Source organism: Protopterus annectens, chromosome 2.part0 (assembly GCF_019279795.1).
Source record: "Protopterus annectens isolate FY-2018-M chromosome 2.part0, PAN1.0, whole genome shotgun sequence".
Classification (NCBI taxonomy): Eukaryota; Metazoa; Chordata; order Ceratodontiformes; family Protopteridae; genus Protopterus; species Protopterus annectens.
This window is the reverse complement of record NC_056728.1, coordinates 1,771,719,409-1,771,744,305: the sequence shown is the minus strand read 5'-3', so window position 1 is coordinate 1,771,744,305 and position 24,897 is coordinate 1,771,719,409. Positions and strand designations below refer to the sequence as shown.

Genomic DNA, 24,897 nt, shown 5'->3' with positions numbered 1-24,897 from the left:
TGGATGATGCTTTTAATGATGCTTGTACTGCTCCTGATTCTCTTCCTCCGGCCCTGCTAAGCCCGATAGGTACTACAGGGTTCGGACACACATTATCATTTGTATAAGGCCCCTTTGCAGATCCGAAACTATCTCCCAGGGACCCAAGGCTGTAGCAGCTTCTTCTACCAAAACCCCTCCCTCTGAAAGGGAATCTAGGGCCTTAGAGAGATGGGGTAAAAAAGTTTACACTTCTGCTACTCTTTCAGCTAGGGCCTTGAACTGTCAATTCCACATGATTCAGTATCAGGAATTTGTTAGACCAATTAACTAAAAAACTGTCCTCGGATGAACCATTAGACAAAAAATCTGTACAGGAAATGGTACACAACATTCAGCAGGTCAGTAATCATTCCTTAAAATGCGGCTATGATGCACTGGAGGCTTCCTTTAGATCAGCCATGACTGGCACAGTGATCAGAAGACATGCATGGTTGAAAGAGCAGTCCTTACCAGACCATGTTAAATCAAAGCTCCTAGATGCTCCCATGGATAAGCTCAATTTGTTTGGCTCCCCTGCGCAGCAGGTGCTGAAGAAGGTGGAAGACAAAGCAAAATCTGTTCAGACAGTCAAGGATTTCTTGCAGGTCCAGCCTCCAAGGTTTAGCAGGAACTGGCCTTCCAAGAATTGGTACTTTCCAGACGCCTCCAGTGCTCCGAGAGGCAGGAATAGGCGCTCAAGAGGCAGGGGTCAATCCAGAGGTGCCTACAGGGGACGTCAGTGGCAGGCTAACAACCAGCGAGGTACAGCCACAGATCCAGCCACCACCACTTCCACAGGACAATCACAGTGACTTGGCTCTGGCACCGCCTACCAGGGAACAACTAGAAGCACCCTTAGGCGGGAAGCTAGCCTTATTTTCAGTAAACTGGCATTACATCACAGGAGACAAATGGATTTTACAGACAATAGACCAAGGTTACAGGTTTCACTTCCATACTCTACCAAGGAAGAGAGGAATGCCAAACCTACCTCCAAATCAGAAGACAGAAGCTCTAGAACAAATAACTCGCTTACTAAGGATGAGTGCTATAGAAAGGGTACCATCTATGGAACAAGGATTTTACTCCAGACTCTTCCTGGTACCAAGAAAAGAAAACCAATGGAGACCTATTCTCGACCTGTCCGCTTTAAACACATACCTCATTGTTTCAAAATTCAAAATGCTGACCCTACAGCAGCTTCTTCCCATGCTGGGCAAGGAGTCTTGGCTGGTAACTCTAGATCTCAAGGAGGCATACCTGCACGTCCCCATACGACCAAATTGCAGAAGATACCTCAGATTTCTTGCAGGATCAGAGCATTATCAATTCTCAGCATTGCCCTTTGGCTTATCTACTGCGCCCAGAGTATTCACGAAATGCCTGGCATCAGTAATTGCTCATTGCAGGCTTCAGGGAATTCAAATTTATCCTTACCTGGACGACTGCCTGTTACAAGCGGACAACAAAAACAAATTAACAAAAGATTTGGAAAGGGTCATTCATCTACTACAAGCCCTGGGATACACAGTCAATATAAAAAGTCAAGGCTGATACCATCCCAAAGGATAACCTTCTTGGGTGCAGATTTGGACACATCAAAACAAATGGCATTCCTGACAGTAGAAAAACAGGAGCAACTCCTCTCTACTTCATGGCATTAACAAAGCAGAACCAGCTAACAGCAAGAAAAGTCCTGCAAGCTCTCGGTTACATGGCATCCTGCATAATATTGATTCCACATGCCAGACTACATATGAGGAAGTTACAGTGGTTCCTAAGGAATTTATGGTCTCAGCACAAGCACAGCCTAGAAACCCAGATTCCAATAATTCCATGCCTGAAACAAGAATTCCAATGGTGGGCTCAGGCCTGTCAATCAAACAAGGACTGCCCTTCCACAGCACTCAACCAAGCCAGACCATCACAACAGACGCCTCAGACCTCGGTTGGGGGGCGCACATGCTGGACAAGTGCATACAAGGCTTATGGACTCAAGACCAGCTGCACCTACACATAAATCAAAAGGAAATGCTGGCAGTAAAACTGGCAATTCAGGCATTCAGACCATTTCTTCGACAGGGTCAACTGCTGATAAGGACGGACAGCACCACAGTTATGTGGTACATCAACAAACAGGGAGGCACACATTCATACCCTCTATGCCGGATGGCAATGGACCTCTGGAATGTGGCACTGAGCTTCAACATTCAGCTTCAAGCAATTTTTGTGCCAGGAAAAGAAAATATACTAGCAGACATCCTAAGCAGAACTACCACGGATGCCCACGAATGGATGCTGCATCCAGACATCTTCAAAACCATTACAGGGAAATGGGGACTACCAGAAATAGACTTATTTGCATCCCCACACAATCACCAACTGAAAAAATTCTGCACAAGGACGTACCACCCACTTGCTTGGAAAGTGGACTCCCTATCTTTCAGTTGGAAAAACCTGACAGCATATGCATTCCCACCTCTTCCTTTGATGCACAAGGTGCTATTGAAGATCAAAGAAGACCGTCCAAGGATCATCCTGATAGCTCCAGTCTGGCCAAGGCAACATTGGTACCCATTACTGAGGAGCATGCCTCGGGAACAAATATGGCCTCTGCCCCTAGTTCCCTTGCTGTTAACACAGAACAACTTCAAAACCCTGCATCCAAACTTGAAAACACTGCAGGTGGCTGCCTGGAACATTGCATAAGACCAAATAACCCAGATTTATCTCAAAGGGTTAAAGACATTATCTTGGAGGCTTGCAGACCCTCAACAGGAAAAAATTATTCAGCAAAATGGAAAAGATATCTCATTTGGAGTACTGCAAAAGAAGAGAATGTGTCACTGGTAAACATAGCTAACATCCTGGAATACTTGGCAGAGCTCTTCCACAACGGCCTGTCCTATTCTTCCATTAATATTCATGCATCAGCTATTTCAGCAGAATACAACTTGGATCCTCCAGTCTTCTCACATCCTCTGCTCAGGCAGTTTCTGAGAGGGATTAAAAATGTAAAGCCACCTAGGAAGCCACCATTGCCAGCATGGGACTTGAACTTTGTGCTAGAAAAGTTGACACTCCCTCCTTTCGAGCCAGCAGCAACAGCAGAATTACAGTACTTATCATGGAAAACTGCTTTCCTGCTTGCAATCACTTCAGCAAGAAGGGTATCTGAGCTACAGGCATTAATGGCAGTACAGCCCTTCCTGATCTTCCATCAAGATAGTGTCCATGAGAACTAATCCTTCTTTTATGCCAAAGGTGGTCTCCAGGGTATCTTTAAATCAAGCTATCCACCTATCAACATTCTTCCCCAACCCACAGAACAGGGGAGACAGACTGTTGCATACCTTGGATGTACATAGACATTTACACTACTACCTGGACAGGACCAAGAGCAATAGAAAGACTGACCAGCTACTGGTAGCATATGCGACAGGAATGGAAGGAAAAGCAATTTCAAAACAGACTATCTCTAAGTGGATAGGAAATTGCATTACATTTTGTTACTCCTACCATGGGAAGAAAACTCCAGAAAACATCAGGCCTCACTCTACAAGGGCTACAGCCACTACCACAGCTTTCTTACGAGGAGTGGCTACCAAGGGCATTTTAGAGGCTGCTACTTGGAGCTCCGTGCATACATTTGCCAAGCATTACAATTTACCTTTATACTCCAGATCCCGAGCAGGTTTTGCCACTGCTGTTTTGCAAGGGATCTTAACTACACCATAATCTTATTTCTCCTCCTCCCCCAGTTTGGCTATGGTATTCTACCCTTTTGTAAGGACTGCAGATGCATCCTTGAAGGACATAGTACAGTTTTGTACCTACCATAAATGTAGATGTCCGATAGGCATGCATCTGCAGTCAGGATTACCCACCCTCCTTCCCCTCTGTGGTACTCCTAGGGTATTTGCCCATCTTGTTGCTAGCCGGGGGAATCTATTATGGTGTATTTGTTTGTATATATGTACATACATGCTTATTTTTTGTTTGCTCTCTAGTATTTGGAACCATTTGCATTTATCCAAATTTAGCCTTCCTAGAGGGCACCTGGAATCTGGGGCAAGAAACACTGAGGAAAATGGCGTCGGCTGATGCCTTTATACCCGAAGAACTGCCGCTATGACGTCGGGTGAAGTGCGACACCAGCCGAGGCCAGACCCAGACTTTGGAATCCGGCCGACCGAAGGGCTGCCTGACGACAGGACAACCCATTTGTAAGGACTGCAGATGCATGCCTATCGGACATCTACATTTATGGTAGGTACAAAACTGTACTTTATCTGTTTCAGTCCAGTTTAACCATCCATTCCTATCTCTATCCCCTATATGTTTGGGTTAGTGGGCATCCGGGCCTTCAGGGGTTCCCCTTAGAGTCCTGTACTAAGCTCCTGGAGTTGTCTTTGCAAATTTACTACATCTGTATAAGGGGCAAACTTGATGTGATGTAGATGGGGGGGGGGGGGGGGCAGTGTATTACAGGTAGAAGCGGTAGAGCTCTGGAATTGAAATCTCTGAGAGACTGGGATTGCATCCAGTAACCCAGGGATTTTACTGGTTGGGAACAAGACAGCATGTTTCTGTCATGGTACAGATATAACTTTATCTTTTTTTTTCATGTTTGCTCTCCCCTTCCATATCTTCCAGCAGTACAGTGCTTAGGCGCATTCTTCCTCCTCTTGCTAATTACTTACAGCCCATTTAATCAAAAGGGGTGAAAAAAGATATCTGCAACCACTTATTTGTTCACTAGCTGCTGTGCTCTTAATCTGTTGATACAGATAGTTTGTTCTAGTCTACCTTTCTTCATTATTTGAGCTTTGTTTAACTTCTTTGCCACTTTGTCAGGTATGCTTCACTTTTTCTTTTTTGGCAATATAAGACATTTGTAACTGTTCTGCTGATCATATCCTTGATCCTTTTGTTATTGAGCGTAGTGCATGTAAGGGAAACTAACAACTTCCCTTGTGTGTAAAGTAGGACTTCTTTCTTCTAAGGAATGAAGGGAAGATTGCACATTAACATCGTTTGGTATGTTAGAACTTCTAAACATTAATGAAACTAGTGCCCGTAATCCCAGTTTGAGGTTCTTGCTCTGCTTGTTAGTGCAGTCAAAAGGGTAAGACTTAAGTTGGCTGTCATAGTGGAAGTGGAACTACATACAAAATCTTAGATGTCTATGTGAATAAGCTAATATGTTACCATGTCTACTTAAAATGTACTTTTCCACCTAAGTGTTTTTGAATTTTTCCTCTGCTTACTGGTTCTTTCCGTTGCACACCTGTTCAGAATTTAAAACCTGCACCTAATGAAAGAGAAATGTAAGCTGATGTGGTTTGTAGCAAGAGATGAAGGAAAAATTGTTGGTCATATTCCATTTACTGTTTCTTTTTGTTTTATTTGCTTGATTTTTTGTCTTCACTATAGCTGTCTCCCTTAAACTTTGTCATGGAGCTCCTCGTCAGTTGTCTGCCCCACGTTCCCTAGTACCTTTCCTGACGTTTTTTGGACTGGGGGTATCATTTGGTGAAATCCCTTCAGTAAGCAGATGGGAATTATGTAGAGAGTAGATTAGGTGTCCCAGCAGCATTCTAAGAGTTGAGGACGATGTTTATTTAATTTATTTATTTTATTTATTGCATACCCACGGTCCTACTCCAGTTCCCAGTGTACATTGCATATGCATACACCTCTGTACTGGTGACTTTGTCTCCAGTACTTAGTATTAAATCTTGCCTCTACCCTGGGGTAGATGAGTTGGCCAAAGTGCTGCTCTCAGGCTTAATACCCCCCCCCCCCCCCACACACACACACACACACATATACTGAACTTCTATGGATCAGAGTTTGCTTGGGAGGGGTCCATCCTTCTGTAATACTGAGACTGCTGTAATTTTTGTGCTATCTGTTCCACTCCACCAGCCCACCATGTAAAAAATGTTTTACTGTTGTGGTGTAGTTAATCGAGATTGTTTTAGCAGAAAAAAATTCTTGCAGTATTTATTCACTCTGAGAATGTCTGGTAACAGTTGTTTCTGATTATTCATAATGCCACCCATTTATTTAAACACTGGAGTTGTCTTAATTGTAGATCTTTTGGGGGGAGGGTATTGACATGTGGAGCAAATGAGCTCAGTTGTTTTAATGCATCTGTTTTATTTTTTTTCCATTCTTTATTTGTTTGTTCACCTTTGCTAGAGGACAAAGCCGCACAATCCTTGCTAAATAAATTACTACATAGTAACCTGGTACAGACAAAAACACCAGTCGAAGTGCTGCAGAAAGATCCCAACTCTCCGCTTTATTCAGTGAAGTCATTTGAAGAACTTAGATTGTAAGTCATGCTGAGTGGGTAAGATGTGTAATAGACATCAATGGTATTTTTAGTTGTCTTATTTTGTGTCATGTATGTCATTGTATTTGCTGTTCTGTATGAGTCTGATTTGTTTGGCCTTGTACATACTGACCTAGGTGTCAAAGCAAAAAAAAAAAAAAAAGATTTTACATTTTCAATATATATACATACACGCATGCATGCGCACACACATGTGTGAGTGTGTGTGTTCTGAGAAGGCATGCTAGGCTGAAGGAACAAATCTTGCCAGACCATGTCAAAGCAAAATTACTAGATGCTCCATTAAACCAAGAATGTTTGGCACAAAAGCAGAAGTTGTTCTTAAAATGATGGAGGAAAAAGCTAAGTCTATGCAAACTGTTAAAGGTTTCTTACAGGTACAGCCACCTAGATTCAGTAGGCATTGGCCTTCTAAAAGCTGGTCCTTTCCAGCCCCTCCCAGACCTTCTCAGTCCAAACCCAGACCTTCTCAGTCCAAACCCAGGGGCAACAGACCAGAAAGACTACAGTCTCACGGTATGCACAGATCTAAACAGTGGAGTGCGCCAACCTCAAAAACAGGGAGTGGTAAGCCACCCCCATATGGAAAAAGTTCACAATGACTTGTCTTTCATCCTTCCCAGCCATGCCCAACTACTTGCACCCCTAGGAGGAAATCTCGCCCTGCATGCAAAAAACTGGGAGTACATTACCCAGGACTGCTGGGTCTTAAACATTGTATCCCAGGGATACAGATTCTACTTCCACTCCCTGCCAACCCCAAGAAAGTTGCCAGACCTTCCAAACCAGTGGGCAGAGGCCCAAAACCAAGTACTTTCTCTCCTCAGTATCAGGGCTATTCAACCTGTTCCAACTGAGCAAAGTGGACAGGGTTTCTACTCCAGACTGTTCCCGCTGCCCAAAAAAGAGAGCTCTTGGTGGCCTGTCCTGGATCTGTCAATTCTCAACACCTTCCTGGTGGTACCAAAATTCAAAATGCTTACACTCCAGCAGCTGCTTCCTATGCTAGCCGAGGACTCCTGGCTGGTCACCCTAGACTTAAAAAAAAGCTTATCTGCACATCCCCATAAGGGAATCTTGCAGGAAATATCTAAGTTTCAGGGCAGGCTCTATGCACTATCAGTTCTCTGCATTTTTCTTTGGCTTGTCTACTGCGCCCAGGGTTTTCACAAAGTGCCTGGCTCCAGCCATTGCATACTGCAGGCAGTGAAATATTCATATTTACCCATACTTGGATGATTGCCTGATTCAGGTGGACAGTCAGGAATTGCTGTTTCAGCACCTGACATTTGTAAAGAGACTCTTAACTTCTCTGGGGTACACCATCAACGAAAATAAATCACACCTGGTACCCAGCCAAAAGGTTGTATTCCTGGGAGCAAACTTGAACACAACTTTTCAGATGGCATTCCTCACTCCAAAAAAGCAGGTTTATTTCACAAATTACTTCAAACTACTGGCCACCACAACCCAGCTATCTGCAAGGAAAATACTGCAAGCCCTAGGGTTCATGGTCTCATGCATTCCCCTAATTCCATATGCAAGACTACATATGAGGAAACTTCAAAAGTGTCTAGTGTCAACATTCTCATGACCTGGAAATGGTGATTCTTATCATTCCTTGCATAAGGACAGAGTTCCTTTGGTTGGCAGAGGCTTGCAACCACAACAAGGGCCTCCCTTTCACTCAACCCCTCGCTGCCCAAACCCTGACAACAGACTCATGTTATGCATGGGGAGGCTCACATGGCAGGCAAATGTAGCCCAGGACAAATTCACCTGCATATCAATCAAAAAGAAACCTGTACAGAATGCATTGACAGCTTTCAAATACCTTATCCTTCCAGGACAACTCTTGATAAAGACAAACAGCGCCACAGTTATGTGGTACATAAACAAGCCGGGGGGAACTCATTCCTACCCAATCTGCAGGTTAGCCATGGCTCTGTGGAACACAGCCTTGAGCAATCAAGTGCACCTGCAAGCTCCTGATGTTCATCGTGCATACAGCTGCAGTCATCACACTTGGGTTATCCTGCTGTCAGGCGGGTCCTCGGTCGGCCGAATTCCAAAGTCTAGGTCTGGTGTCGGTTGTAGTCGCTTCTTCCCTGACGTCATTGCGGTAGGGGTATAAAAGAGGCAGCCGACGCCATTTTCTTCAGTCTTTCTTGCCGCGCGGTGCCCGAAGCAGAAGCAGTTCGCAAGTGCCGGTCGGCCAGCTCCTGAGATTTACGAACAGTATTTCAGCCGAAGTCGTCTTTAAAGCTAAGTACCCCGTTGGGGAAACTTTTCTTGCCTCAGACCGATGTCAGACAAAGTTAATAATTGCATTTCTTGTGGGAAGCAAATACCGCACAAGGATTTTCACTCTTACTGTATACCTTGCTTAGGGCCAGACCACGACGTCTCGGCCTGCCGTTTTTGTGCTAGGTTTAACAAGCGCACTATTAAGCGCTGGGCGGAGTTCGCCCTTCATTATTTTGGCAAAAAATGTAATTATATCATGTCGTCGGATACACAGACGCCAGTTTTAGGCAAAAGACACAAGGATAAGGACAGACATCAGAGGCCTGCACCAAGTACTGAGACCACGCTTAGGCCGACTACAGGTTCTCCGGTTCTCAGCGAGGCGCCTACGCAGCCCCTGACTACCGATGAAGCTATTTTACCGGCGACTTCAGTACCCGAGGTCGCAGGCTCCATTCCCACTACAGATACTGACGCCACTCTTGGCGAGGAAACCGAAAATTTAGTGAGGCCTGCCATTTCTGAAGGCGTTTTCAGGCCTTACCACCTTCTCTATTAAATCCTTCACTAAATCTAAAGCTGCATTGAAAACTAAAAAACAGGGTCCTCAGACCTCCTCTCAAGGCCCCATGCCTAAAAAACAGATGCTTAAAATGGCTGAGGATTTAATTACCCTCATCAGGGGTTCTCAACCCCCCTCGGACAAAAGACCCAGGTTGGAAGAAGACTACCCTTCCTCAGACCAGGCTTCTATTACCTCAGACCATTCTGAAGACCAGGATTACGCCTATTCCCCTTTTGAAGACTCTGATGCTGAGGAGTCTATTCCCTCAGTCCCCCCCCCCCCCCGAAGACTACTCTTTTGGGGAAACCCTGCATACATTGAGAGAGCACTTCCACTGGGAAGGCCAAGATTACTCAGATTCCAAGAAAAGGCTTAGGGAATTTTTACTGCTTCCCCAGCATAGGCCCCTGGCTATCCCTCCTGTCTTAGATATTTTGGATGATGTATATGCAGAAGCCAGTCTTAATCCAGACTCTTTACCTCTAGCCCCAGTTTAACCAGACAGATATTACCAGGTTCCTGATTCTCACCAGTTCCGTTATAAAAGCCATTCTGCGGACCCAGAAACAATTTCACAAGGTCCCAAGGGGATTAAGGCCTCTACTGCTAAAAACCCTTTACCTTCAGAGAGAGATTCCAGAGCATTAGAAAGGTGGGGGGAAATGGTGTATACATCAGCCACCTTAACCATGAGGGCATTAAACTGTCAATTTCACATGTTAAAGTACCAACAGTTCTTGCTATCTCAGCTGAAAAGCAAAATGACACAAACAGAACAACCAGATTTGAAAGAGTTGCAGGATTTGTTGCATGGAGCAGAACAAGTGGGGAAACATACCTTGCAGTGTGGTTTTGATGCTTTAGAGGCCTTATGTAGAGCTGCTGTCACGGGATCTGTTATACGTAGCCATGCTTGGCTCAAAGAGCAAACCTTACCAGATCATGTCAAAGCAAAGTTATTGGATGCACCACTACAAAAAGATGTATTGTTTGGTGTTAAAGCTGAGGAGGTACTAAAGAAAATGGAGGAAAAAGCAAAATCTATGCAAACAGTTAGATTTCTTGCAGGTGCAGCCTCCACGCTTCAGCAGAAACTGGCCTTCAAAAAATTGGTCCTTTCCAGCGATGGACAGACCCCAAAGGGGCAGATACAGATGCCCAAGGGGTAGAGGACAACCTCAAGGATCTTACAGAGCTAGACAGTGGCAAGCACCAGCCCCAAGAGGTGGAGAAGATAGACCACAGTCATTTAGAAAACAGACACAATGACTTTTCCCCAATGCCTGCCAAACAAAGCTTTAATGGCAGCACCTTTGGGTGGAAAACTGGCCTTATTTTCAAAAAACTGGCACATTGTTACAAAGGACAAATGGATTCTGGATATTAGACAGAGGCTGCAGGTTCCACTTTCACACCCTTCCAAAAATGAGAGGCATGCCAAACCTGCCATAAAATCAATGGGCAGAGGCACAAAAACAAATTTCCGCTCTCATGGATATGAAAGCAATTCAAGAGGTACCTGCAAAAGAACAAGGTCAAGGTTTTTATTCAAGACTATTTCTGGTACCAAGGAAGGACAAAGATTGGAGACCCATCTTAGACCTATCTATTCTGAACACATATCTAGAGGTACCAAAATTCAAGATGCTCACATTACAGCAGCTTCTTCCCATGCTGGGCAAGGAGTCTTGGCTGGTAACGTTGGACCTCAAGGAGGCATATCTGCATGTCCCTATCAGACAAGATTGCAGGAGATACCGCAGATTTCTTGCAGGTTCAACCCATTACCAATTCTCTGCATTACCCTTTGGCTTATCTACTGCACCCAGAGTGTTTACGAAATGCCTGGCATCAGTAATTGCCTTCTGCAGACAACAAGGAATACAAATCTACCCATATCTGGACGGCTGCCTGATCCAAGCGGACAGCAAGGACATTCTATTGCAGCATCTGGCATTTGTAATAAAACTGTTAAATTACCTGGGTTACACAGTGAACAAAAAGAAATCAAAACTAATACCTTCTCAACAGATAATTTTCCTGGGTGCCAGCTTAAATACGACGACCCAGACGGCCTACCTCATGCCAGACAAACAAGGGCAACTGTCTCAATACTTCAATAAAATGACAACTTTAACCAGGCTAACTGCAAGGAAAGTCCTGCAGGCTCTGGGGTTCATGGCATCTTGCATCCTACTAATACCATGTGCAAAGCTGCATATGAGGAAACCACAATGGTACCTAAAAAACTTATGGTCTCAACACAGCCACAGCTTGGAAACAATTATACCACTCATTCCATGCCTTCAAAAGGAATTTTTGTGGTGGGCTCAAGCATGCCAAAGAAACACAGATGTTCATCGTGTTTCACTGTTGCAGTCATGACTGTAGGGTTCTCCCCTGCCGGCAGGCAGCCCTCGGTCGGCCAGAATCCCAAAGTCTGGGTCCAGCGTCGGCTGTTCAACCATGCTCCCTGACGTCAGAGCGCCAGGAGTACAAAGCTGACAGCCGACACCATCTTCTCCAGTCTTTCTTGCCGTGCGGTGATAGCAGTTCGCAAGTGCCGGTCGGCTGACTCCTGACTAATTTTCCTGATATACTTCGGTCCGAAGATTTTCTTCTCCACTCACAGCTAAGTACCCCGTTGGGGAAACTTTTTTCTTGCTCCACTCCGATGTCAGAAAAAGTTAATAATTGTATTTGATGTGGGAAGCAAATACCTCATAAGGATTTTCATTCTTACTGTATTCCTTGCTTGGGCCCTGACCACGATGTAGCTAGTTGTCGGTCTTGTGCTAGATTCAATCAACGTACTATTAAGCGAAGGTACGATTTTGCTTTTCATTACTTCGGTAGGCGCTTTAACTACAAAATGTCATCGGATACAGTCCCGGCTACCGGAGTTCACAAGCATCGCAAGGATAAAGACAGGCCTCAGAGGTCCAAGTCTGATGATAGCGCGCAAGCGGAGCCAGCTTCAGGTTCGGCCGTAGTCAGTGAGGTGCTTTTGCAGCCCCTGTCGTCGGCCATTTCAGAACAGACGGCTGAAACTGACTCTCATGAGGAGCCAACCAGGCCTTTAAATATTTCTGTTGCAGGACCTTTGGACAATGCTCCTTCGGATGGGTCCGGAGCCGCTGTGCAGGTACCGGCTTCCGAAGTGGTTTTCAGGCCTACTCGGCTACTAATAAAGGCAATGCCAAAGGCAAAGACTCCTTCAAAATCAAAGACTTCAACACAGGCCTCTTCTGAACCGGCTCCTAAGTCACAGAAACAGTTACTCAAGATGGCGGAGGATTTAATTACCATGATTAGGGGTTCTCATCCCCCTCCAGACAAAAGGCCAAGGCAGGACGTTTCTTATGATTCCTCTGATCAGGCTTCTGTTTCCTCAGTTTCGTCTTCTGATCAGGAATATTCTTTCCCTCCTTATGAGGATTCTGATGCTGAAGAATCCATTCCTTCTGCTTCTCCCCCTGAGGATTTCTCTTTTGGGGAAACTTTGCATGAAATGAGGGAACATTTCCATTGGGAAGGACAGGAGTTTTCAGAATCCAAGAAAAGACTGAGGGAATTTCTTCTTCTTCCCCAACATAGACCCCTGGCTATTCCTCCTGTTTTGGATATTGTGGATGATGCCTTTTCAGAGGCTAACTTAACCCCTGACTCTTTTCCTCCTGCTCCTGTTAAGCCTGATAGATATTACAGGGTTCCTGATTCCCATCAGTTTTTATACAAGAACCCTTCTGCTGACCCTGAAACCATTTCTCAGGGTCCCAAGGGAGTTAAGGCCGCTTCTGCCAAAAATCCCATTCCTACTGAAAAGGATTCTCGATCCTTAGAAAAATGGGGCAAAAAGGTGTACACTTCTGCTACTCTGTCCATTAGGGCTTTAAACTGTCAGTTTCATATGTTTAAATACCAGCAGTTTCTATTGTCTGTCTTAAAACAGAAGCTTACTTCCATTTCTGCCTGTGCAGATGATAAGGAATTACATGACTTATTGCACGCCACTGAACAAGTTGGGAAGCATGGTTTACACTGTGGATTTGATGCCTTGGAGGCTTCTTGTAGGGCTGCGGCCTCTGGCACCGTCATTAGAAGGCATGCATGGCTAAAGGAACAAAATTTACCTGAACAAATAAAGGCTAAATTATTGGATGCTCCTGTTCAGCATAATGTTTTGTTTGGATCTAAAGCTGAAGAGGTAATTAAAAAGATGGAGGATAAGGCGAAATCCATGCAAACAGTTAAAGATTTCTTACAAGTACAGCCTCCTAGATTTAGCAGGAATTGGCCTTCTAAAAATTGGTCCTTTCCCGCTTCTGACAGGCCTCAGAGGGGTAGCTATAGACGTTTCAGAGGGAGGCCTCAAACGCAAGCCGCTTATAGATCAAGACAGTGGACTGCTTCCACCCCTAGGGGAGGAGAGGACAGGTTACAATCTCAAAGGAAACAAACTCAATGACTCCCTCTGTTGGGCTACAGGAACTTCTTGCCTGGAAGCCCCTCTCGGAGGAAAACTCTCTCTTTTTTATCAAAATTGGACTCAAATAACCCAAGACAAATGGGTTTTGGATGTGGTTTTAAGAGGTTACAAATTCCATTTTCATACCTTGCCAAGGCGAAGCGGATGGCCAGACCTTCCAAAGCATCAATGGACGGAGGCCTTAAACCAGGTGGAAGCTCTTTTGGCTATGAATGCCATAGAACTGGTTCCTCTTTCAGAGATGGGAAAAGGTTTTATTCAAGGCTTTTTCTAGTCCCAAGGAAGCAAAACTCATGGAGACCCATTCTGGATCTGTCGGTCTTGAACACCTTTCTAGAGATTCCAAAATTCAAGATGCTTACTCTACAGCAGCTACTTCCAATGCTGTCCAAAAATGCATGGATGGTAACTTTGGATTTAAAGGAGGCATATTTACACATTCCCATCAGGCAGGATCGCAGAAAATACCTCAGGTTCAAAGCCGGATCGAGGCACTTTCAATTCTCTGCGCTGCCCTTTGGATTATCTACTGCGCCCAGGGTCTTCACCAAATGCCTGGCTCTAGTAGTAGCTTACTGCAGACTCAAGGGAATTCAAATTTACCCTTATCTGGACAATTGTCTAATTCAGGCAGACAGCAAGGATGTCTTACTCCAGCATCTAGAATTTGTACAGAACCTCCACAAGTTCCTGGGATTCTCTGTAAACATAAAGTCAAATTTGACACCATCACAACAGATAACTTTTCTGGGTGCGCTTCTAAACACCACAACCCAGATGGCATTTCTGACATCCGAAAAACAGTTACAGTTGGCTTCAACTTTCAGAACCTTGGCAACTTTAACTCCTCTGTCTGCAAGGAAATTCCTGCAGGCTTTGGGTTACATGGCCTCCTGCATCCTTCTCGTACCATATGCAAGATTGCACATGAGGAAAATGCAGTGGTACCTAAAAAGTGTATGGTCTCAGCATTGCCACAGTTTTGACATACTGATCTCCGTCCTTCCCTGCCTTCAAAAGGAATTTCTTTGGTGGTCCAGGGCATGTGCTCTGAACAAAGGGAAGCCCTTCCGTCTGCTTCCTGCCTCTCGGATTCTAACCAAGGACGCCTCGGATTATGCTTGGGGTGCCCATTTTCTGGGCAATTGTTTACAGGGCCTTTGGGCAAAGGATCAGAAGCACCTACATATCAATTTAAAGGGAATGTTAGCCGTTCAGAAAGCTCTATTGGCCTTCAGGAATCTTTTACAACCAGGACAACTGTTAATACGGACAGACAACACCACAGTTGTGGTACATAAACAAGCAAGGGGGATCTCATTCCTACCCCCTTTGCAGACTAGCCATGGATCTATGGAACACAGCTCTAGCTTGCAATCTGGATCTTCAAGCTCAGTTCCTACCAGGGAAACAAAATTTCCTGGCAGACAGTCTGAGCAGAAATCTTTTGGATCCACACGAGTGGATGCTGGACACCAAGATATTCAGGATGATAACAGCAGTCTGGGATGTCCTCACATAGACCTCTTTGCATCCCATCTAAATCATCAACTACAGACTTTTTGCACCAGGACTTTCCACAGAGAAGCTTGGAAAGTGGGCGCTCTGTCATTCAGTTGGAGGAACCTCTCGGGATATGCCTTTCCACCTCTTCTTCTTCCACGGGTTTTATTGAAGATAAAACAGGACAAGCCCAAGAGGATAATCTTGCTGGCTCCAAATTGGCCTGTGCAGTTTTGGTATCCAACTCTAAGAAAAACCTATGCCTGGACCCCCCTTGGGTTTTACCTCTGTCTCCGAACCTTCTGTCCCAACATCAGGGTCATGTTCTACACTCTCCTGTCAGAACTCTCAGCTTGGCAGCCTGGTTAATCCAGGGCCTTTGATTTCTTCTTTACTGCCCAAGCAGGTTATGGATGTCATTTTAGAAGCCAGACGTCCTAGCACTAGAAAATCTTATGCAGGAAAATGGAAAAGATTTTGTTCCTGGATGCAGGCTCAGGATTCTGATCCTCTTCTTCCTAACATTACTTTAATTTTACTTTACTTGACAGATCTCTTACATAAGGGTCTTTCTTTCTCTTCCATTAAGATACATGCCTCTGCTATTTCTGCTCATTATAATACAGACCCTCCCATCTTTTCCCACCAGCTCATGCGACAGTTTCTCAGAGGAGCTAAGAACTTAAGACCTCATAGATCTCCTCCCATTCCTGCTTGGGATCTCAACTATGTTTTGGAAAAACTAACCTTGCCTCCTTTTGAGCCTGCTGCCTCTTCTGACATCAAGTTTTTATCTTGGAAGACAGCCATCCTGTTGGCCCTAACCTCTGCCAGGAGAGTTTCAGAGTTACAAGCTCTTATGGCTGTGGAACCTTATATTATTTTTCATCAAGACAGTGTATCTTTGAGGACTAATCCTACCTTCATGCCTAAGGTGGTTTCCAAGGTGGCTTTAAATCAAACTATACACTTGCCAACCTTTTTCCCCACTCCTCAAAATAAAGGGGAAAGGATCTTACATTCCTTGGATGTACCCAGACAGCTACGTTTTTACCTGAACAGAACCAAGGACATCAGAAAATCAGATCAATTGTTTGTTTCTTATGCTTCAAGTTCCCAAGGTAAAGCCATTTCAAAACAGACCATTTCTAAATGGATTGCTCATGGAATCAGATTTTGTTATTCTCACCATGGAAAGCAAATCCCAGGGTGTATACGGACTCATTCCACCAGAGCTGCTGCCACTTCTGTGGCCTTCCTCAGGGGAGTTCCTACCAAGGACATTTTGGAAGCTGCAACTTGGAGTTCAGTGCATACATTTTCTAAGCACTACAATCTACCTCTCTACTCTAAGTCTAGGGCAGGCTTTGCCTCTGCAGTCTTGCAGGGCCTTTTAAGCCGCCCCTTCCTCTTTATGACAACCTCCCTTTCTTTCAGCTTTGGGATTCTACCCTACAGTCATGACTGCAACAGTGAAACACGATGAACATAGTACAGATGTCCTTCATGGATGCATCTGCAGTCATAACAACTGGGTTGTCCTGTCGTCGGGCAGCCCTTCAGTCGGCCGGATTCCAAAGTCCGGGTCCGGCTTCGGCTGATGTCGCACTTCACCCGACGTCATCTCTGTTGGTCTTCGGGTATAAAGGCATCAGCCGACGCCATTTTCCTCAGTCTTTCTTGCCGCGTGGCGCCCGAAGCAGAAGCTGTTCGCAAGTGCCGGTCGGTCGGATCCAGAGATTACTTCTACCGAATACTACTTCGAAGACTTCTAAAGCTAAGTACCCCGTTGGGGACTCTTTCTTGCCTCAGCCGATGTCAGAAAAAGTTAATAATTGTTTAACCTGTGGGAAACAAATACCTCATAAAGATTTCCACTCTTACTGTCTGCCTTGTTTAGGCCCAGCCCACGACGTAGCAGCCTGTTCGGCCTGTGCTTCTTTCAACCGACGAACGCTTAGGCCTGTCGGAGTTTGCTGAACAGTTTTTCGGTTCTGATTTTGCGTACATTATGCCGTCGGATCCTCCGACTACCCAATCTGCCAAAAAACGCAAAGATAAAGACCGACACTCGCGGTCCGCGGTTTCGGCTGAAACCATGGTTAAGCAAACCGCGAGTGTCTCGGTTTCCGGCGAAACCGAGAAAACTGATCAAAGTACAGCTGAATCTATCTCTACAACTGAGGCCCCTGCTACCATTCTTGAATCGGCCTCAGAAATTATACCCACTACGGTGGTTGCCACTGACTTATCAGACACCATTCCCTTGGATGTCTCTACCCCAGCACGTGGTGCTGCTAGGCCTCCAGCAGCCATGTCCATTAAGGCCTTCGCCAGGGCTAAAGCAGCCAAGACTACTAAATCAGTGCCTGTTAAACCCCTTCAACCAGGCCCTCCTCTAGTTCTCAAATGCTTACTCTGGCAGAAGATTTAATTTCATTAATTAGAGGATCTCAATCTCACCCAGACAGGGCCTCTCAGCCCCCAGAGAAGAGACCTAGGGCAGAGCCCCCTGAGCCAGTGTCATCTGATGATTCAGCCGATGAATCAGACATAACTGATCAGCCAGAGGCTCCTTTCTCTAATTTTGAAGACTCTGATGCTGAAGAATCCATTCCAGCTGCTTCCCCACCAGAAGAATTTTCCTTTGGGAAACCTTACATGCCATGCGAGAGCAGTTCCAATGGCAGCAACAGGATTTTTCAGACTCCAGAAAAAGACTTAGGACTTTTCTGCACCTTCCACAACACAGGCCCTTAGCTATACCTCCTGTTCTCTCGGTGGTGGATGATGCTTTCAATGATGTCTGCTCCGCTCCAGATTCTTTACCTCCAGCCCCTGCCAAACCAGACAGATTTTACAGGGTGCCAGACACTCATCACCACCTTTACAAGGCCCCTCTTGCAGATCCGAAACTATATCCCAGGGTCCCAAGGCAGTAGCAGCGACCATAGCTAAAAACCCTATTCCTTCTGAAAGGGAAGCAAGGTCATTAGACAGATGGGGCAAAAGGTCTACACTTCAGCTACTCTCTCAGCTAGAGCTTTAAACTGTCAGTTTCACATGATACAATACCAAGAGTTTATGCTTGATCAGTTAACTAAAAAGCTAACCACTGATGAATCTCTTGATAAGAAATATGTATTAGAAATGGTAAATAACATACAACAGGTTAGTAACCATTCCTTAAAATGTGGCTATGATGCACTGGAGGCTTCATTTAGATCAGCCATGACTGGCACAGTGATAAGAAGGCATGCATGGCTAAAGGAGCAAGCTTTACGGGAACATGTTAAAGCAAAGTTACTAGATGCTCCTATGGATAAGACAAGTTTGTTTGGTACACCTGCCCAGCAGGTTATGAAGAAAATGGAAGAAAAGGCAAAATCCGTTCAAGCGGTTAAAGATTTCTTGCAGGTTCAACCCCAAGGTTTAGCAGGAACTGGCCTGCCAAAAATTGGTCCTTTCCTGACTCCACAAGATCTCAAAGGGGCAGAAACAGACGTTCCAGAGGCAGAAACCAATCCAGAGGAGGTGCCTACAGAGGACGACAGTGGCAAGGTAACAACAGAGGCACAGACACAACCACTGCCACTACATCAACACAACCACAGTGACTTAATCCTAAATCCGCCTACCAGGGAACAAATAGCAGCTCCTCTAGGCGGAAAGTTAACCTTATTTTCAAAAACTGGCACTATATAACAAAAGACAAGTGGATTTTACAAACCATGGATCAAGGGTACGGTTCCACTTCCACACTTTACCAATCAAAGAGGAATGCCAAATCTACCTCCAAATCAAAAAACAGAGGCTCTACAACAGATAATGCAGTTAGCAAACATGAAAGCTGTGGAAAAAGTGCCAACTGCAGAGCAAGGAAAGGGGTTCTACTCAAGACTATTCCTAGTTCCAAGAAAGGAAAAAGTTGGAGACCAATTCTCGACCTGTCCGCCTTAAATACATACATCATTGTCCCAAAATTCAAAATGCTGACCCTACAGCAACTTCTTCCCATGCTGGGCAAGGAGTGTTGGCTGGTAACTCTAGATCTCAAGGAGGCATACCTGCACGTCCCCATTCGACCAATCTGCAGAAGATACCTCAGATTTCTTGCAGGATCAGAGCACTATCAATTCTCAGCATTGCCCTTTGGCTGATCTACTGCGCCCAGAGTATTCACAAAATGCCTGGCATCAGTAATTGCCCATTGCAGACTACAGGGAATACAAATTTACCCATACCTGGACTACTGCCTGCTACAAGGGGACAACAAAAGCAAGCTGACAACAGATTTACAAAGGGTCATCTACTTGCTACAAGCACTGGGATACACAGTCAATCTACAAAAGTCAAGGCTGATACCATCCCAAACAAGGACATTCTTGGGCGCGGAATTGGACACAGTAAAACAAATGGCATTCCTAACTGCAGAAAAACAGAAAGAACTCCCTCTTTACTTCTTGGCACTAACAAAGCTGAACAAGTTAACAGCAAGAAAAGTACTGCAGGCCTTGGGCTTCATGGCATCATGCATAATCCTGGTCTCACTTGCCAGACTACATATGAGAAAACTACAGTGGTACCTAAAGAATTTATGGTCCCAACACAGTCACAGCCTAGAAACAGAAATCCCACTAATTCCATGCTTAAAACAGGAGTTCCTATGGTGGGCTCAGGCATGCCAGACAAACCCAGGCCTACCCTTTCGCAGATGTCAAGCAAGCCAGACCATCACAACAGACTCTTCAGACCTAGGATGGGGGGCCCACATGCTGGACAAATGCGTGCAAGGATTGTGGACACAGGATCAACTTCACCTACACATCAACCTAAAAGAAATGCTGGCAGTAAAACTGGCAATCCAAAGGTTCAGACCATTTCTCAAAGAGGGCCAGTTGATGATAAGGACAGACAACACCACAGTCATGTGGTACATCAACAAGCAGGGAGGCACTCATTCATACCCCCTATGCAGAATGACTTTGGACCTGTGGAACCTGGCACTCAGCTACAACATCCAGTTACAGGCAATGTTTGTACCGGGAAAAGAAAATATTCTAGCAGACATATTAAGCAGAACCACATCGGATGCCCACGAATGGAAACTGCACCGGACATTTTCAAGACCATCTCAAAGAAATGGGAATGCCTCAGATAGATCTATTTGCATCACCTCTCAATCACCAGCTCAAGAAATTCTGCACAAGGACATTACACCCACTGGCATGGAAAGTGGATTCGCTCTCCTTCAGCTGGAAAGGCCTGACAGCATATGCATTCCCACCTCTTCCCTTGATACACAAAGTATTACTAAAAATCAAGGAAGAACGTCCAAGGATAATCCTGATAGCTCCAAACTGGCCAAGACAACACTGGTACCCACTGCTGAGGAACATGTCTCAGAACAATATGTGGCCAATACCCCTGATGCCTTTGATGCTAACTCAGAACAACTACAGCATCATACATCCAAACCTAAAAGCGTTGCAACTGACTGCATGGAACATCACATAGCAACAGCTAACCCAGAACTTTCTCAAAGAGTTAAAGACATTATTCTTGAAGCACGCAGACCTTCAACAAGAAGGAACTATGCTGGAAAATGGAAAAGGTTTGTCATTTGGAGTACTGAAAGAGGAAAAGATGTGTCAAACATAGATATGCCTAACATTCTAGAGTATCTGGCTGAACTTCTTCATTCAGGCTTGTCCTACTCCTCCATCAAGATACATGCATCAGCTATTTCAGCAGAATACAGCTTTGATCCACCGTTTTTTTCGCACCCTTTGCTCAGGCAGTTCCTCAGAGGAATCAAGAATGTAAAACCTCCAAGGAAACCACCTTTGCCAGCTTGGGACTTAAACTTTGTGCTAGAAAAGTTGACACTATCACCCTTTGAACCAGCAGCAACAGCAGACCTACAACACCTGTCATGGAAAACTGCTTTCCTACTGGCAATTACTTCAGCAAGGAGGGTTTCAGAGCTACAGGCCTTAATGGCAGTGCAACCCTTCCTAATCTTCCACCAAGATAGAGTGTCCATGAGGACTAATCCTACATTTATGCCTAAGGTGGTATCCAGAGTGTCTTTAAACCAGGCAATCCACCTACCTACCTTCTTTCCCAACCCACAAAACAGAGGGAAAGAATACTGCATACCTTGGATGTACATAGACAGCTACGCTACTACTTGGCCAGAACAAACAATAGCAGAAAGACTGACCAACTTTTTGTAGCCTATGCAACAGGAAGGGAAGGAAAAGCTATTTCCAAACAGACAATCTCCAAATGGATAGGAAATTGCATACGATTCTGTTGCTCCTTCCATGGAAAACCAATTCCACAGAACATAAGACCTCATTCTACAAGGGCAACAGCCACTACCACAGCCTTCTTACGAGGAGTGGCAACCAAAGACATTATTGAGGCGGCTACTTGGACCTCCGTGCATACATTTGCCAAGCATTATAACTTACCTCTATATTCCAGATCCCGAGCAGGGTTTGCCACTGCTGTACTGCAAGGGATCCTAAACACACCATAATCTAGTTTTATCCTCCTCCCCTAGTTGGCTATGGTATTCTACCCAGTTGTTATGACTGCAGATGCATCCATGAAGGACATAGTACAGTTTTGTACCTACCATAAATGTAGATGTCCGAACTGGATAGCATCTGCAGTCAGGATTACCCTCCCTCCTTCCCCTCTGTGGTACTCCTAGGGTATTTTACCCTCCTAATAGCTAGCTGGTGGGGGGGAGTCTTTTATGGTGTATTTGTTTGTATATATGTACATACATCCTTATTTTTGTGTTTACCTCTATCTTTTTGGAAACATTGGCATCTATCCAATTTTTAGCCTCCAAGAGGGCTACTGGCATCTGGGGCAAGAAACACTGAGGAAAATGGCGTCGGCTGATGCCTTTATACCCGAAGACCAACAGAGATGACGTCGGGTGAAGTGCGACATCAGCCGAAGCCGGACCCGGACTTTGGAATCCGGCCGACTGAAGGGCTGCCTGACGACAGGACAACCCAGTTGTTATGACTGCAGATGCTATCCAGTTCGGACATCTACATTTATGGTAGGTACAAAACTGTACTTTGTGTACACCTACCATAAATGTAGATGTTCGAGTGTCTTCACTGTTGCAGTCTGGGTTTCCCTCCCTCCTGTCCCCTCTTATTTTTACTTTTGTGTATTTCCTTTTTTCACCATTCTTCTGAGGTGTATTTGCAAAGGTTATGGGACCTTTTTTATTTTGGGACTCCTGACATCTGGGACAAGAAAAACTGGAGAAGATGGCGTCGGCTGTCAGCTTTGTACTCCTGGCGCTCTGACGTCAGGGAGCATGGTTGGACAGCCGACGCCGGACCCAGACTTTGGGATTCTGGCCGACCGAGGGCTGCCTGCCGGCAGGGGAGAACCCTACAGTCATGACTGCAACAGTGAAGACACTCTAACATCTACATTTATGGTAGGTGTACACAACTGTACTGTCTTCCTTTCTGTTTACCACAAGCAACTCAAATCATCACAACAGATGCCTCAGACTACGCCTGGGGAGCACACATGGCAGATCAGTGCATTCAGGGAAAATGGTCCCAAAAAGAGATGCACCTACACATCAACCAAAAGGAGATGCTAGCCGTGCAAAATGCTTTTATGACATTCAAAGACCTACTGCATTCAGGCCAGCTACTAATAAGGACAGACAGCACCACAGTCAAGTGGTACATAAACAAACAGGGGGGGACTCATTCATACCCCCTATGCAGGCAAGCTATGACCCTGTGGAACACAGCACTGGAATTACACATTCAACTACAGGCACAATTCCTGCCAGGGAAGGAAAACACACTGGCAGACAACTTAAGCAGAAATATGACAGACCCACACGAATGGAAGTTGCATCCTCAAGTCTTCTCAAGGATAATTTGGGCTTGGGGACAGCCAGACATAGATCTATTTGCTACCCACAGAAATTACCAGTTGGAGAAATTCTGCTCAAGGACCTATCATCCACAGGCCTGGAAAGTGGACGCACTCTCATTCAATTGGACAAAATTGACAGTCTATGCCTTCCCGCCTCTACCTCTACTGACCAAAGTCCTACTAAAAACCAGAGCAGAGAGGCCACAAATGATTCTCATTGCTCCAGACTGGCCACGACAGCACTGGTATCCTTTCCTAAAGAGCCTGTCACACTCACCACCATGGATCCTACCTCAAGTTCCTCTTCTGTTGTCCCAGCACAATTACAAAACCCTTCACAGTCAGCTCAGAACATTAAATCTAGCTGCATGGAGAATCCCTTAATTTCCCTCAGACTCTCCTCTCCAAGGAGGTGCAGGATGTCATCTTGGAGGCCAGGAGCTTCTCTACTAGAAAAACCTACTCCGCCAAATGGAATCTATTTTGATGTCCTTCAAGGATGCATCTGCAGTCCTTACAAATGGGTTGTCCTGTCGTCAGGCAGCCCTTCGGTCGGCCGGATTCCAAAGTCTGGGTCTGGCCTCGGCTGATGTCGCACTTCACCCGACGTCATAGTTGCAGTTATTCAGGTATAAAGGTATCAGCCGACGCCATCTTCCTCAGTCTTTCTTGCCGCGTGGCGCCCGAAGCAGAAGCTGTTCGCAAGTGCCGGTCGGTCAGAACCAGAGATTACTACTACCGAAGACTTCTAAAAAGCTAAGTACCCCGTTGGGGACTCTCTCTTGCCTCAGCCGATGTCAGAAAAAGTGAATAACTGTTTAACTTGTGGGAAACAAATACCTCATAAAGATTTCCACTCTTACTGCTTACCTTGTTTAGGCCCAGACCACGACGTAGCAGCTTGTCTAGCCTGTGCTTCTTTCAACCGACGGACGCTTAGACGTTGGTCGGAATTTGCTGAGGAATTTTTCGGCTCCGCTTTTGCTTACATTATGCCGTCGGATACTCCGATTACGCAAATATCTAAAAAACGCAAGGAAAAGGACCGACACTCGCGGTCCGCGGTTTCGGCCGAAACCGCTGTTAAGCCAACCGCCAGTGTCTCGGTTTCGGCTGAAAGAGTCCACGGTTCTTCCTTCGGCCGAAAGCTTACCTCCTACCGAGGCCTCATCCAGCATGTCTGAATCTGCTACTGAAATCCCACCCGCTCTTGCAGGTTCACAGGATTTATCTGATACTATCCCTTTGGATATTTCTACCCCTGCACGTGGAGCTGCTAGGCCACCTGCATCCATGTCGATTAAGGCCTTTGCCAGGGCTAAAGCAGCAAAATCAACCAAAACTGTGCCTGCTAAGACCCCCTCTCACAGGCCTAGCTCTAGTTCACAAATGCTTAGTCTAGCAGAGGATCTGATTTCTTTGATCCGGGGATCCCAACCTCACCCAGACAGGGCCTCTCGCCCACCTCCAGAGAAGAGGCCTAGAGTAGAGCCCCCTGAGCCAGTTTCTTCAGATGACTCCTCTGATGAATCAGATAATTCAAACCCTCCAGAGGGCCCTTTTTCTCCTTATGAAGACTCTGATGCAGAAGAGTCCATTCCTTCTGCCTCTCCGCCTGAGGAATTTTCTTTTGGGGAAACCTTGCATGCTATGAGGGAACAATTTCAATGGCAGGGCCAGGATTTTTCAGACTCTAGGAAAAGGCTTAGAACCTTTTTGCATTTGCCACAGCATAGGCCTTTAGCCATTCCTCCAGTACTTACTGTTGTA

The 24,897-nt window shown here is 45.4% G+C and overlaps 1 protein-coding gene across 2 annotated transcripts in view; it reads left to right on the top strand.

The window, feature by feature from the left end:
- LOC122793619 (ATP-dependent RNA helicase DDX19B-like) overlaps positions 1 to 24,897 on the top strand; it is a 622,575-nt gene that overhangs the window by 412,835 nt on the left and 184,843 nt on the right. For both annotated transcript variants that reach the window (XM_044061802.1, XM_044061801.1), the window contains exon 5: positions 6,229 to 6,364. In XM_044061802.1, the coding sequence (XP_043917737.1) occupies positions 6,229 to 6,364 (136 nt within the window). The remainder of the gene's footprint in view (positions 1 to 6,228; positions 6,365 to 24,897) is intronic.